This window comes from Mus caroli, chromosome 1 (assembly GCF_900094665.2).
Source record: "Mus caroli chromosome 1, CAROLI_EIJ_v1.1, whole genome shotgun sequence".
In the NCBI taxonomy this organism is placed as follows: Eukaryota; Metazoa; Chordata; class Mammalia; order Rodentia; family Muridae; genus Mus; species Mus caroli.
Genome location: NC_034570.1, coordinates 178657730 through 178673933, shown reverse-complemented (window position 1 = coordinate 178673933; position 16204 = coordinate 178657730). Strand labels below are relative to the sequence as shown.

The 16204-nt window shown below is 42.6% G+C and overlaps 1 protein-coding gene across 1 annotated transcript in view; it reads right to left on the bottom strand.

Annotated features, from left to right (window-relative positions):
- The window catches only part of Ush2a (usherin), a 673376-nt gene that overhangs the window by 106013 nt on the left and 551159 nt on the right, over positions 1–16204 (bottom strand). The window contains exons 55-57 of the mRNA XM_021165303.2: positions 12178–12285; positions 4704–4887; positions 3730–3887 (exon numbers count right to left, since the gene is read on the bottom strand). Of these exons, the coding sequence (XP_021020962.1) occupies positions 3730–3887; positions 4704–4887; positions 12178–12285 (450 nt within the window). The remainder of the gene's footprint in view (positions 1–3729; positions 3888–4703; positions 4888–12177; positions 12286–16204) is intronic.

Sequence of the window (16204 nt, the reverse complement as noted above, 5' to 3'; positions counted from 1 at the left end):
CAGAAGATGGCCTAGTCAGCCATCATTGGGAAGAGAGGCCCCTTGGCCTAGCAAACTTTATCTGCCTCAGTACAGGGAAACATCAGGGCCAAGAAGTGGTAGTGGGTGGGTAGGGGAGCAGGGCGGGGTGGGGAGGGTATGGGGGACTTTCAGAATAGCATTTGAAATGTAAATGAAGAAAATATCTAATAAAAAAATTTAAAAAAAGAAATGCATGTCTATAAGATCAGCTCTATCACGGTCACCCTTCCCCCGGGTGTCCTCATTGCTTTTACCAGCAGGATTTATAGACATGATCTAAGATGTAGTTTATTGATAGAATTGGAAACATAATTTGAAAACCGAAATCCAGTTAATTACCTAGGTAATTCTTCTGTTGCCAAGCAACCACATAGACTATTTGCTCCCAGCAACTCACCTGCCCGAGGTTACTCTGTCCATATTGATCCCAACAAAATACACGTGAAAATAAATCAATTAATTCAATCAATATTTTGGCTTTGTACATTCAAGAGAAAGCCACTGATTTCTATCTCCAGGAGTTAGTATTACTGACCATGCTGGTTTGGTATGAGGGATTCAGGTTGCTAAACTTGGTGGTGCATTTGAGTCCAGTGAGGAGCTTTCTTAAACAAACAAACAAACAAACAAACAAACAAACCAACCAACCAACCAACCAACCAACCAACCTACATTTCTTGCCTGCACCTCAAGAAAATCTTTTTTCCATGAGCCTCCAGTGGAGAATTTATATTTTTCTTTTTACTTTTTTCTTTCAAGACAGAGTTTCGTGAGACTCAGGCAGAATTCCAACTTCCTGTATAGCAGAGGATGACCCTAAACTGATCCTCCTGTCTCCTCCTCTGGAGCTTTAGAATTACCAGTGTGCACGTGCCTGACTTAAGCGATGCTTAGAGACTGGACCCAGGGCTTTCTGCCCACTACCCAACAGTAACCTCTCAGCCTGAGGATTTGCTTTTTGAATAAGATCTCCAGGATTCTAATGTCTGTTCAGGGCTGGAAACTTCAGATGTGCACTCCTTGACTTGGTATTCAGCCCTGTCTGTGGTGTGATCAATTTGAACTTCTGAATTTGGGGAAAGATCTGGAAAATTCCCAACTGTAACTACATAAGCATCATTGCTTGCAGCAAGTGTGTCTTTCTTCTGCTTCGAACACACATTTGTGACTAGACCGAACAGAAAAAAATATCATTCTCCAAATTATGAGATGCTTTCTAATAGAATCAACTGCACGTGACACATAGGACACAGTCACCTGATGCTTCCCGAGTCTGGAATCCTTCCAGGCACCAGAAAAAGAGTCTCCCCATGCATCACACACAATGCTTCTGTAATGGGTCTTATGCATCTAAAACACTGAGAGGCCTGGAAATTATAGACTTGTTAGCAACTGGTTCAATGGTCAGAGTTAGCATGCAGGTCTTCAGTTTCCCTTAGTCTAGACTAAATTAAAAATTCCTACCAGACTTGAGATAGGAAAGAGCTAGTGTTACATTTTATAAGCAAAGGTTATCTTTCATTCCACAATGAGACTTCTCTTATTGAAAATATTATAGAGCCAGCACAAAAGTCTGGTGTTGAATTCATAAAAGAAAACAACCCACTGCTAGGAGGTTTGGAGAACATTTGAGAAATTTCAACCCTACATTGAACTAAGTGCTTTTTAGCACTTTGAAAAGAAGGCATTGGAGCAAATGCTAGATAAAATACATTTTAAAAGTAAGTGTGTGTATCTATGTATGATGTTTGTGTGTGTGTGTGCATGCATGTGCCACTGTGTGTACATGGAGGTCAGGGGACACTTTCGGAGCTCCAGTTCTCATTTTTCCCCTTTGTCCAGGCAAGCCTTTCTTGATTCTTCAGTGTTATCAACTCCAGTGTTATCTGCTCCTCTGGATTCCAGTCAATTTTCCTGCCTCTGCTTCCCATCTTGCATGGGAGTGCTGGGATTTCAGGTGCACATTACTGCATCAGGCTTTGTATGAGGGCTCTTATGTCATCAGGCTTTGCAGCTGGGTTAATGCCTTTACTTGTTCTTGATGAACCATCTTCTTGGCCCACAAACTAAATAAAAATGAGTTACTAAAATGATTGTGTTGAAGGTATTAAGAATTGAATTTAAAAGATCACCCAGATCTATAGAATTATCATCCAAACCTAGGTAACAAATGCTGGCTACATAAGCAACATCATCTGACCTTTGTAATACCCTTACACGTAAATAGTAACACCAGGACTTTCAATCAGAAGAGGGCCATCACATCAACAGAATCGCAAAATCAACAGAATAAAAGAATGAATGTGAACCTTTCAATAATAACTCTCAATATTAATAATCTCAACTCTCTAAGAAAAAGACTCAGACACACAGGTTGGATGACAAATAGATTCCCTGTTTTTGCTGCCTTTGTAACACATACCTCACCATCAAAGATGAAACCACCTTCAGGTAAAAGGCTAGATAGGAGGATTCCAAGCAAAAAGAATTAAGACACGACTAGGCATTGCTATTCTAATATCTGTGAAATTGTCTTGAAGCCCCAAATGGAAGAGGTACATATTATCACATGGAACTTAACAACAGGACATGCTAAGCGGACATTAGCATTATAGACACACACTATACATGGGCATATGGTTTCATAAGATACATACGACTGTATCTAAAATCATGGATTAATACCAGCACAGTGATAGTGGGTGACTTCAGTACCCCCTGTGTCACCCAAAGACAGATCATCAAGACCAAAAAACCCAAAACCAACCAACCAACCAAAAAATACCACCAAAGAAACATTGGAGTCAAATGACACCATGAATTAAATGGACCTAGTAGACATCTACTGAATGATCTACCTCAACAAAAAAGAATGCCCATTCTTCTCAGCAGCCCAGGGAACTTTCTCCAAAGCCCACCATGTATTAGGACACAAAACAGGTCTCAACAAGTAACCAACAGTCCTGTATTCTATCTGGCTATAATGGCATCAAGCTAGACAAACTGTGAAAGGTCTGCCAAGTGGTGCTCTGATTTCATGAATCTTGGAACTTCTTCTTGTTTGTTTTAATTCTGTACTCATAAGGAAAATTTCAAACCCACAAGTGCTCAGTTTTCAGGTGAGCAAGAGGAAGATGACTTGGTAATCCTCTGGGCCACTCTACTTAGCTTCCTGAACCTTCTCTTACTACTCTTGGAGAATCTGGATTGGAGAAGGCATAGGTCTAAATCTTAAGTTATCTCCAGCATGTGGGAAGAGTCTGGTCTCCAGGTGGAGCTCTTGACTTTATTTTACTTGGTGTCCCTTTAGGGCAAAGACACCATAAACTGTGCAGGTGGTCAGTGAGATAGGTGGTCAGTAGGTGAAGGAGCTTGATACCAAGGCTGATAACAATGGGGGGGTGACAGAGAAAGAGGCAGAGACAAAGAAAGAGACAGAGACAAATAGAGAGACAGAGAGTTAGAGACAGAAACTGAGAGAGAAACAGAGAGACAGAGAAAGACAGAGACACAGAGAGAAACAGAAAGCTGTAGACACATAGAGAGAGGTAGGTGATGGGGGGAAGGGGTGAAGAGAGAGGGGAGAGGAGAGAAGAGAGAGACACAGAGAGAGGTAGGTGAGGTGGAAGAGGAGTGAGGAGAGAAGAGAGAGGAGAGATACACCCATACACACAGAGAGACAGAGGATGGTTCTGTGTCTTTCTTTACCTGGTGTTGGCCATGCTACAAATATGGAATCAGAGCCCAGCACAGTGACGTTGCATGGGGGATGGATGTCTTCTGGGGTCCACATAGGCATCTGGACAAGGTAGTCCTCACTCAAACTGCTACCACCTCCGGTTCTCGCTTCCAACTTGTAAATGTACCTGAGGAAACCAAAGCTATACTCAGCCAGTCTTTGAGGGACCGCAACATTGTTGCAAATTTGTGACAATTTCTGAATTATTTTCTGTGAGAAACGCACTATAAGCATACACTCTGGCACAGACAGCGCTCCTCTATAGAGCTTCCCTATTGCTGCCTCCCGACTCCATGCTGAATCTTGTAGTCACTCATGGCTTCTCCGGAGGATCTCAGGAATGTCTTGGGGTGTGCTATTGGGCTGTGAAAATTCAATTTAGTCTTTTCTATTTCTAAATGGGTTGAGTTTTCAGGGAGATTCATTTAGAGGCAGAGATATTTAAATTGATCTGTTATTCTCCACAATAAAACTAAATTATTCTCTGTTCTCTGCACCGAAACATCTGTTGATGTAAGGTTTATCTTGTGTCTGCTGAGAAATGAGTGGGGATGAATTGCAAATGTGTGGCTCCTGCCGTCCTAGCAGAGCAAGTCAAGGGGAGGAAGGGAAGAAGTGGTAGGTGAGGGGTACAGGCTCTCCCAAACCCTTTGACTGCTAGCTCGGAAATGTACACTTTAATCATCACTTGATAATTTTTGAAGTTGGACATTATACTTCATATATTTGAATTGCTCATGCTTTCATGCCAAAACAGAGGACGAATTATTCCTATGTGAAAAGGTTATCATAAAGACTCAAAACTAACAACAATTTAGCCCTGTTATCCGTTACAGCACAGCTCAACAACTGAGTGACATTTGAATGGGAATTACCCTTTTCCAACCTTAAACAGCTTAGGAAGCTAACTAGCAGTATGGCGGGTGAAGTTTCCCTCACTCACCTGCTGCCGGGCTCCAGGTTGTTATCAGTGAAACTCTGATCATCTCTGCCCCCCATGAGAAGCAAGCTTCCATTACGCCTCAGCTGATATTGAGAAATGAGGCCGTTGGGCCTTTCTGGAGGATTCCAATATAGCTCGACGGTTGTAGAATTGATGATAATGTGTCGCGGTGTCACCCAAACTCCTGGCAAAAATGACACAATGAGGTTTTTATTGTGAGGATAAAATACATTCCTGAGAAACGACACGGCTCCCTCAAGCCAACGAGCCCTTATCTGTGGATTTAAGGCTCATTGTAGAAGAGACAAAAAACGCATTTCCAAACATGGGTTTGTTTCTTTTCCTGCTTTACTTTGGAATGCCTCCTCTGCCCGGGGAAGTTTCTGATGTCTGGGCATTGCTCTGAGAGTAATTTGAGTCGAGGCTGGAAGAAAATCTGAGAGTTTGAGACTTTGATGCTCTTCTCTTGGGTTATCTAGAAGGAAGCACAGTCAGGTATTTCCCAGAATCACAGTTTCACAGTAAGTTGGAATTTCTGCTTGCCTCTCATACCGTGGGCTATTCAATCTATCTTCCCTGGAACACTTCCTGACCTGACCTCAGTTCCCAGTTTCTCAAGATTCTTCACTGCCTCCTAAAGCTTGGTCATGGATTGATTTTCTTAGGCAACATACATGAACAGAATTATCACACTCACCACGCCTGCTCTCTGGTCACTGAGCTAGGCAGACCCCAAATTGTTCTTTCTTCTCTGCTGTCACTCCAGTTCCAACCACAGTGTCTCTCAAGTACTTCTGTGCTAGCATCTGCCCTTGGCAGTTCTGGGGACTGAACCCAGCCACAGTGATGCTGGGCAACTGCACTACCATGGAGATGTAGCCCGGTCTCATCTCCACCTTTAAGCCGGTCCCTGTGGCTTGGATTTACTGTGTAGCTAGAGACCATCCCTGATCTCCTCCTCCCTAGAGGAGGATTAAGGTATGTCCTGCTACTTCTGGGCCATCTCTGTTTTAAGTCTTAGCTTTCTCGATGCCTTTGGAACCCTTACAACACTCTCTGCTTATTTCATATGTATTACAAAGCACTTGACTCTTTTGTAGTTTTCACGCCGTTCTTATCATGATCTCTCTGGTCCCCAGTTCTCTGACGGCCCTAGCCCTATAGTCTCCTTTGTTTGTAGACCTATGGACACACCTTTTCCTATATCCAAAATGCTTTGAGCTCAGTTCTTGTCTGCCACAAGGATTGAACTTCCCCGAGATACGTCTGCTTCCAACACTGCAGGTTTTCCATCTTATTTCCAGTCTTTGGTGTGGATTCTGCCATCTATGCAGCTTGCTTGACATTTACTGTCTTGTTCTAGCCTTTTCCAAGGGGATGGCAGCTCAGTCTCCCTCACACACCCTTCTATTTCCCTCATGACCCTGAAGACATTATAATCATCTTTTCTTTGATCTGTTACTTATGCGGTTATAACTGGATGGTCTTTCCATCCCTTTGGCTGCTTTAAAGCAAATTTATTTCCATTGAGGCGGGGATCCTCTATCCTATTTGCCAACTTGTATTTATGCGTAGAAAAAAAAATATGGGCAACATATCTCCTGCCCACATTAGGCAGTCTGGACAGTTATAGGAAGTACAGAGTTGATCAAGATAAGATTCATTGTTTCAAGGAGTTGATTCTTCGGCGTAAAGATAAAATATATACAGAAATAACGGTTCAAGGACTGGGCTTGCTCTTTTTTTTTTTTTTAAAGTGCTTTTGGATTTATTTACTTTTTATTTTATGTGTACAAGTGCTTGTTTGCATGTATGCATGTGTATTATGTGCACAGTACCTGAGAAGGGCAGAAGGCGGTACCATGTTCCCTGGAACAAGAGGTACAGATGACTGTAAGCTACCATATAGATGCTAGGAACCGAACTTAGATCCCCTCTGCAGGTGTAGCAAGTGCTGCTAACCACTGGGCCACCTCTCCAGCCCCTTAGGCTCCCTTAGAGATATAGAGATGTTGATAGAGAATGACGGTGGAATGGTGAGTCTGCCGGAGGTTGTGCTCTGAGCAGACCTTATACCTCTAATATGGAGCATTACAATAGCCATTCTATTGGGCTTCTTGCAATCAATAGCATCTGGCTGAGTGTGTCTCCCAAGCCAGTTACTCTGTAAAAGGTAAGCTCTTGACATTTTTAGAAGAAAAAAAAAGGTTCAGGACAATTTATTCAGCATCACACCGAAGAAAGGAAACAGTCTAGGTAGATTTCAAAGGGCCTCGGGTGCACCAGCATTCAAAAGAGTAATTGATTTCCCGAGAAGAAACCTGTCCATCTTGTTATCCCTCCACGCTGGATACAGCATACATGGAGGCTAGGTTTCTCTGCAGACAGTTTCAAATCATCATTTATAGAGTTCAGACTCTAACAACACATGGACTTGTTGATTCAAGAGATAAGGTATCAAGATTTCATCTTCTCTCTTGTAGTCCATCTCTCTGTGCTTGAAGGATCTATTAGGAATCCCAAGGAAGGGCCGAGGAGATGTGTAGTGGGTGGGACACATGCCGCACAAGTGTGAGGATCAGAGTTTGAATCTCAGCACCCATGGAAAGGCTGATGGAGCAGCCAACCTATAATCTTATTTCACAGCAGTCACATGAGATCACTAAAGAAAGCTAGCTAACTATAGGAGCCAATATATGAAGCCATATGTGTTCATATGGGGGACAAAGCCTGGACCTATAAGGCATAGAGTGATTGGAAAGACATCTGATGCTAAGCTCTGGCCTCTACACACACACACACATATTCATGTGTTCATGTGTGTCCATGCACTGCCCCCATACACATATACTTACAAAAACATTGCCAAGAACTAAAAAGGTCATGGCTTAATTTCCAGCATGTATTCTTCAAGATAACCTATTCCTGTAGAGGTTCTGATGAAACGAAGGGAAGCAGAATTTTGGAAACATGAAAATGTGTTTTCAGCAAAAGTCAAGTTCTCTGTGCAGCCAGGTGTGTGGAGGCTGGTTAGAGCCCCAAGTCCGCAGATTTCAGTGGAAAGATGTAGTTTCAATGTCCAGATAGCAACTAGGTTTGGGCTGCTGTTACCGTCACAGTTTCAAGAAATAGGCTACAGAGTTAGGACCTGTGCTTGGTGAACCTTTCTGAATGAGTTCCAGGTATGAATTTGTTCCTTCTCTCACTCTCTGGAGCTCAGCATGCGAAAACAATCCTATTCTGTATAATAGAGGGCACATCTGTTTTCTGTATAGTAGAGGGCATATCAGTATTCTGTATAATAGAGGGCATATCTGTATTCTGTATAATAGAGGGCATATCTGTATTCTGTATAATAGAGGGTATATCTGTATTCTGTATAATAGAGGGCATATCTGTATTCTGTATAATAGAGAGCATATCTGTGTTCTGTATAGTAGAAGGTATATCTATATTCTGTATAATAGAGGGTATATCTGTATTCTGTATAATAGAGGGCATATCTGTATTCTGTATAATAGAGGGCATATCTGTGTTCTGTATAGTAGAAGGTATATCTGTATTCTGTATAATAAAGGGCAAATCTGTATTCTGTATAATAGAGGACACATCTGTGTTCTGTATAATAGAGGGCAGATCTGAGGCAATTCAAGGGAGGAATGTACAGAAGGAAGAGGACTGACCTCTGATGCCAAGATAGGGCTAAGCAGGTGGGAAGTACTGGGCTCAGAATCAGAAAGTAAACTTTAGTAGCTGTTGTGACCCAAATAACAATCCGGGATGAATACAGCTACTTGGTTTGTTTTAAACTGACCTTGAATTCTGTGTACTACTACCCACTTCTAATGTTCCTGCAAATATCCGTTAACTTAAAGATCCCCAGTGTTTACTGTGGATTGGCTTCTTAAAATCTGTCTGAGCTCGGCATGTCAAGGATGCACAGCCTTGCAGATTATTTAACTATTGGCTAATTTACTCATTCAGCCTTCTGCATGACCTGGCACTGCCTTCTGTGTCAGGCGATGTGTCAGGGATGTGGGGACGAAGACCTCTTTATTCTTCCAGGACTTGATTGTTCATAGGAAATGCAGATTTGTAAATACAAATACTGTAATGTAGAATAGCTGGAGCTTAAGGAGAAGTCCCCCAGGGAAGGAGATGTGGCACAGGGGCGAGGTCAGGAGAGTTGGGAAGGAGGTACTCCTAGTGGTTGACATTGTAAGAGGAGCCATGAGAGCTACGTTGAACAGAAGTTAGCTGGTGGAGGACTCAGGAACAACACGTCAAGTCTGTGTCTTGTAGGAATGAGAAAGTGATGAGGAAGGTGGGTATCAGGATGTGACCTCCCATTTCATGGTGCTTGGTCAAGACCAGCAGATTAGCATAGGTAAAACTTGAGACGTCCTTTGTTGTCACAAAGACAACAAGGATTTGTTTCTCTGGAAGGAAATGACATTTTAGTGAGCTGACTAACGTGGGAATGCCCATGGAGGAAGAATTAACAGGGAATATGGGAAAACTGAAAACTAGCTATTGATAGAAACCCAGTTAGGAGAGGCTAGAGAAATTAGAAAGATGTGAACAAAGGCAGGGGTAGAAAGAATGGAAAAGAAGAGCTGAACATGTCTTCAAGATTTACAATCAGATTTATGAAGAATGACCTATGATGTATAAAGAAGATGGAGGTTTAAGATCAGCGAGGTGGTGCTGACGTGATGGGCATGGTGGTGCTGATGTGATGGGCGTGGTGGTATGTACGAGAACAGGAATAAAGGCAGGGAAGGGGTCAGGTGGGAGAGAACTGAGTGTTGCAGCTGGAAGGAAGGACTAACAGTACAGTGGACGCCCAGACCTTCTGCCGGGAGTGAATCCCTATGAGAGCTTACTTAGCCTTGACTGCTCTTGGCCTTCATAAGGAGGTAGAGCTGGTAACCAAGATCTAGAGCGATATGAACTGAGTACAGGAAGTATCCAGAGGTGCGTCAGTGCACCAAGGGGAGGAAGGAGGAATCTGGAATGAGCCAGAGGCAGGCTGGGTCTACCTTGCCTTCTTTCTTGATGCTAGAGGAAAGCTGTGGGCTTCGGTTGCCTGATTCCATTCTAAAAGGAGCTGATCTTCCTGGGCTGGCGGCTGCTCTGTAAGAACTAGGGTAGTAATCCGTTCGAGACTGTTCTCACTACTTGATAACAGAGACTCAGTTTTCTATGAGGATAAGGTAGGAGAGGAGTGTGCCCAGTTTTTCCTGAGGCCATACTTTGTGTTAACACTTTCTGTTTAGATGTAAATATGAGAAAGATGAGAAGAGCCAGGTCAGGCTTCTGTTAATTTTCTCCACATACACTCAGCACGCTCAAATCTTAAACCTTCACACTATGTCTGACTTTACAGCCAGTGTGGCATTCCAAAATAAACTGTACTTGGCTTAGTAATTTAAAAGTTTATTATTTTTTTATTAATTTTCATCATGCATACATGTGTGCATGTGGGTATGGGCACATAAATATATGTGCCTTGGGAGGCTAAAGACATCAGGTCCCTTGGAACTGGGGTTACAAGTGCTTTGAGCAGCCTTGCATGTGTTCTGGGAACCGAACTGAGGTCCTTTGTAAGGCTAGTAATGCTCTTAAGCACCATGCCATCGCTCTGGCCCCTGGGTTAGGAATTTATAAGGATAAATTTGTCTCTACTTTGTAATAGTACACTGGTATCGAATGGTGTCAGTGACTGGCACCTCTATAGCTTCAGGCTAAAGGTGGGGACCATTTTGATTCCATGCACAGGTTATCCGTGACGCACACACACAGCCAGAGTATCTAACGTCATGCTGCTCCCACAGGAAAACCTTATTTCTTTGCAGTTATTTGTGGTGAGAGAACAGCATATAACTTTTTTTCTTTAATCGAGGGCATTTCTTACATCACACTTTCCTGCATCATTTATATTTTTTAAGTCATGAAATCTAGACCTTTTCAAGAACGGGAAGTGAAAAAAAATAAATTAATTAACCATCTCCCCCCAACAACTTAAGAATATGGATTTGGTGAATAAGCCAATACCAGAGACCCTTTCCTTTCTCAGTCTTGAGTTTTAGCCAAAACCAGTTGATGGCCTCTTTAGAGATTACCCATCATCATCAGAGTATCCATTTGATGGTTTACCTTTCCAAAAAATCCACTGCTGCTTTCTTCCTTTCAGAGGAACACCAAGCTCTCTGACATGAAGCATTCTTTATATAGAGATCATCATTAGTGGACTCCCAGAGAGGAGCCATATGCCCCGTATGTGGAATTTTCCATTCTACTCCCCATTTACTGGTGGGAAGTTTAGGCCTAATATTCCAAGGTACAACAGTTCTTTCAGTAGAAAAGTAATGAACAAGTGGTTGGAGATTTTAACACGGCAACGGACACCGTGGTCCTCTTTAGAGACTTATGTTTGCTTTCACTTCTCTCTGTGTAAAGTAGGCCAATAAGAAAGACCGACAAATAGTAGATCCCTACCGCAGGCCGATGAACAGATTTTCTTCCATAAAGTAAATGACATCACACACTGCAGGTCCCTACCCACAGGAGCTCAGTGTCGTCACGGGGTTGATCATTCCAGATTTTTTCCCTTCGTGCATATTTATCACTAGAAATGAGTGGAGTCTGCCGTGTGCCTCTTCACACATAAAGTGTGCACCCTCCTGCATCTTTTTATGGACGGATCACTGTCTTCCCACGATGTGGTTTTATTTGGAAATTCTCCTTTCTGAAATACTTAAGTTACTCTCCACGTTTTGACATTAAGCAAAATGATGCTTCCGCGGGCATCCCGACACAGGTCCCTTCTGCGCGTGTGGAAGAGTTTCAGGCATAAATAATAAAAATGTAACTGCTGTGTTAAGGAATTAAGGTTTTAAATTTACAGACATTTCTAATTTATCTTCTAAAGAGGGGAGAATCTCTCTGTAGAGCCCCTCAAACAGCCTGGTGGCATAGCTCACCCATCTTGTGTGTGTGCATAAATCCCTCTTCCTTGGGCTCCACCATCGCCTGTCTGCACTTGTGATAGGTTTTAATCCCTTCCTCTGGTTATATTCTTTGCACATACACCTGGCAATTATCTTTCTTATTGGTTGTAATTTCTTGAAGGCAGCAACTGTTTTTGTCAGCTTTAGCAGTAGGCTTGGCACTCCTTAGATATTAAATGATTTAATACTTGAATTTTTAAGGAGCTTCATATGCAAGTATATATTGTTTATTTTTTTTTTAAAAATCAAACTTCAATGACTTAAAGAATTTCAAATCATTGATCACGACTGGCAGCAGAAGGCTTACTTAACCCTGTAGGAGGAGGCGACACGGGATACTATTTTATTTTGTCGTGCCAATTTTATCCCTTCTGCCTTGTTTGCTATGCTAGAGTTTATAAAGCTATCCAAAACAGCACATACAAACTTTTTTCTTCAAACCCCAGATATGTCCTTGTTACCTTGAGGGGCAGCCTGCAGAGTCTGACCTACAGAGGGCTCACTGGAAGTGCATCCGACAGATGTACAAACCGCGAGTGTGAAGCTGTAGTTTGTGTATGGCTGGAGACCTAGGAAGAGCCGACAGGAAATGAAACACAGCGTGAGAGGGTAATTCATTAACAATTAAGCACCGGAAGTTACATGCAGAGTTGTAGATGTGCTCTTTGAACTTTTAAGACTCTTCTTCAAAACATAGGCTTGATGTGACCGGAGCTGGAACCCACACAGCCTCACACAGGCCAGGCAGGGACTCTGTCAATGATCTTGGCTCTCTAAAGACAGAAATGTCCTACACAGTTATATTGATCAGAAGTTCCTGGATGCACAGCCATGGGAGGTGCTTCAACAGCCCCACATTAATAAGTCACCCTTCCCAGATCTCCCGTATGAGATATGATTGAAAACAGCCTGTCTCCTGTGTCAGAACATCCCCCAAAGCCCATTCCGTTCTGAAGAGCATCAGGTCTCTCCTTGTTTTGTTTGAAAGTCCTTCCTTACATTGTGGGGAAATAGCCCCTCCCCTTCCACCCTTGGGGAACCATAGAACAAATCTAATTTCCTTTCCACATTACTTGTTCTTTAAATATTTGTAGACAGTTACAAAATCCCCCTGAGTTTTCTCTTCTCTAGGCTAATCACCCAGGGCCCTGTGACTGGTTTTCCTATGAAGAGGGATAGAAAACATTTGAGTGGAAGGTTAGATGGCACTGTCCCGCCTCAAGCTGTCAGCTCTAAATGACAGCAGCACTTTGGGGATGGGAGAGACAAAGGAAAAAAAATCCCACTGTACTTCTTCACCAGGTATATCACAGGGAGCCTTTGCCAGCTTGCGTTGGATACATTGCTCTTGTCTCCACAGGTAGATAGAGGATATTTCAACGAGGGGACTTATTTACTTCTTTTGCATTTAGAAAAGAATACGGCTCAGTAACTCCCCAATAAGGCCTCGGAGGGAACAAAGAATGACTTGATCTATTTATGACAGAGTTGTCCATGGTCCTATGTCGCTGCTCAGTGGCTGATGACCTTGGCCAACATACCTGGCTTCTCTTTGCCTTGGTCTACTGATCTGCAAAATGGGGAATCACTATAGCATGTAGCTTATATGAGAAGATGAAATGGGATGCCAGGTAGTATTTTATATCACCAGGAGTAACATTAAGGCTCTGCAGCATTCAACAAGACGTATATTGAGGCTTACAAGCTTTCTCTTCAGTTCTTGGGAAAATTTGAACAATACCAAAGTGTTCGCTAAAAAAATAAGCTAAAAGACTAGTGCTTTGTCAACAGTCAAATTATTAAGCTAATTTAGAGCACCTACTCTGTGGTTAATATGTGTGTTTTCCACAAACTTCCAGCTGCATTTTTTTTTTTTTTACAAATTTTATACATTCGATGGCATGACTCTTCTTCTAGATTCGCTCCCATGTCACCCTGCCCACTCATTGCTTGAGTGCTACATTTTTAAAAACAGATTCCCACCACTCTAAATAGTATACTGATTCCTTTTTATCTTCTGAAATAATTCTCTCTTCGTACTGCCTGCACGCAGTAGGTGTCTTCTTCTTGTTTTTCTTGCTATGGCACAATCATCGAAAGAACCTGGACTTTGCTTTGCATTATTAGTGTATCCTCCCAGTGTTGATGGCACACAGTAGGTGCTTGCTAAGTGAAAGGAGGAGTCAGTCCTTGGATTCATTCAGCTCTAGGGTGCTGGTTTGGGTTCCCTGAAGAAGCAGTGGCCCGAGGCAGCTGCGGCTGCAAGGCATCCAGCCGCGGGGCCTTCTGGGTGTCCTTCCGGACTCAGCGATAAAATGCAGCTACTTACTTGATTATAATCTTCCACTTGGTTACTAGAAAGGATTTACATAATTTTGATATTTACCCGATTTTTAGATTAAAAAAATATGACTAAGGATGTAAGCCATTCCCAAGTCATATAGGTTTGATAACAGCTTACAGGAAAAAGCTAAGATAACAAAATGTAAGACCTCAGGGAAAACGGAAGGAGATATCCAAGAACCAGAACCAGAGGTCACAATGGCAAGCTGGTTCAGCCTTGCACTTTCTGCCTTTCTATTTTGCTTTTGAAACCTCCTTTCAGCTAAATTGGTTTCTTTCCTCGTTAGAACACACAGTCTCTGCACATAGGGATGCCATCTTTGCAAGGTTTCTGGCCTCTACTCCCTAACAGCGCCTGTTATGAGTTCGGTGTTGGTTTATGCGAAAACAGCTCCATAATCAAACATGGCCAGGGTAAGTAAGGCCTGTGAGATGTGATGTCAGTCCCACCTGTGATCGCACCAGAGAGATCTTTCCTTATGGTTCTACAAGAGTGTCTCCTTTGCTTTCCTGTACATTCTCCCTGGTTTGTGAAGTGTTTGCTAAATAATAATAAAAATTGATGTAATTTACAAATAGTAAAGTTTTCTGTCCTTTTTGATGTACGTATGGAAGGCAAAAGAAGAGACATGTGGAGTGATGGATCAGAAGTTAAGGGCACTGCTGCCTTCCTAGTTTGATTCCTGGAACCCTTGGTAGACAGCTCCCAGCTGCTAACTCCAGCTCCAAGGGTATTTGCTATTGCTGGCCTCACTGGGAACATGCATGCACAAACACACACAGATATGCACATTTAAAAATAAAATAAATCTTTTCTTTTATAGTAAAGAGTTATTTGCAAGCAATTTATCTTCCAAGAGTGTTTTCCTAGAAAATCTGGAGGTTAAAAAAAAGACAGCCCCACCTCTTTTTGTCCTCTTGTGTTCTGGCTTGTCTGGTTTCAGAAGAGCAGCAGGTGTTAAGGATGATTTTAGAATGGATATCAGAAGGGAAAATGCACTGTTGGTGTGTGTGTGTGTGTGTGTGTGTGTGTGTGTGTGTGTGTGTGTNTGTGTGTGTGTGTGTGTGTGTATGTGTGCCAACACTCTTGAGACAAGCAGGTATTTGTAGCATAGATGAGGCTCACAAGAAAATTCATGATTGTGAAAAAGAAACTGTCATTTCTTTCTGAGATAGCCAGTCCACAAAATGAACAAACATTATTAATATTTCCACTGGGAATACCGGGGTATTTGGAGTATTGAAACTTGACTCCAGTATCATACCCTGGAGATGAACCAAGTCCAGAGAGACTGTCCTAGGTGGATTTATTTTGCTGTGATGATGAAAGGAAAGGATTTATTTCATCTTACAGATTAGAGTCTACCATCATGAGAAAGGGGCTCAAACAGGAACCCCAGACAGGAACGGAAGCAGAGACCATGGAAGAACAGTGCTCTCTGGCTTGCTACCTTTCTTATACATCCCAGGTACAGCCTGCCTAGAGATGGCTCCACCCACAGAAGCCTGAGCCTGTTAACACCCCCTCAATCAGTAGTAAAGAAAAGCTCTGGAGATATGACCACAAGCTAATCTGATGGAGGCAGTTCCTCAATTGAGAGTTCCCCAACCCCTCACTGGTTATGTCTAAGCTGGTGTTGAGCTGACAGAGACTGTGATATACATTGAAGACCTAAACTGTGAGACGCCCAAGTTCATAAGCTCCTAGAAGAAAATACAGGGAAGAGACTTCAGGAATTTGGTGTGGATGATGACACACTGGCTATAACCCCAAAGCACAGGGAACGAAAGCAACAGTAGGCAGACCCAGCCTCGGGCCTCTTCAAACTGTAAAGCTTCAGCAGAGCACAGCAGCCAATCCACAACACGAAAGGCCAGCCTTGGAACGGAGCACATACCCGCCAGCCCTTCAGCTGACAGGGCCTTGCTATCTAGAGCACAAGAGGAACTAGAAATTAACAGTGAAAACTATAAACATCCAGTTAGCCTGGGCAAACAATTCAAAAGAAATACAAAAGGCCAACTGGGAAAAAAAATTATCAGCATCATTACCCATCCTGGAAGCACAAATCAAACCTAGTGAGCTCATAGCACTCCAGTCAGAACGGCTATTATAGAAAATGAGAAAATAGAAAATACTGGTGA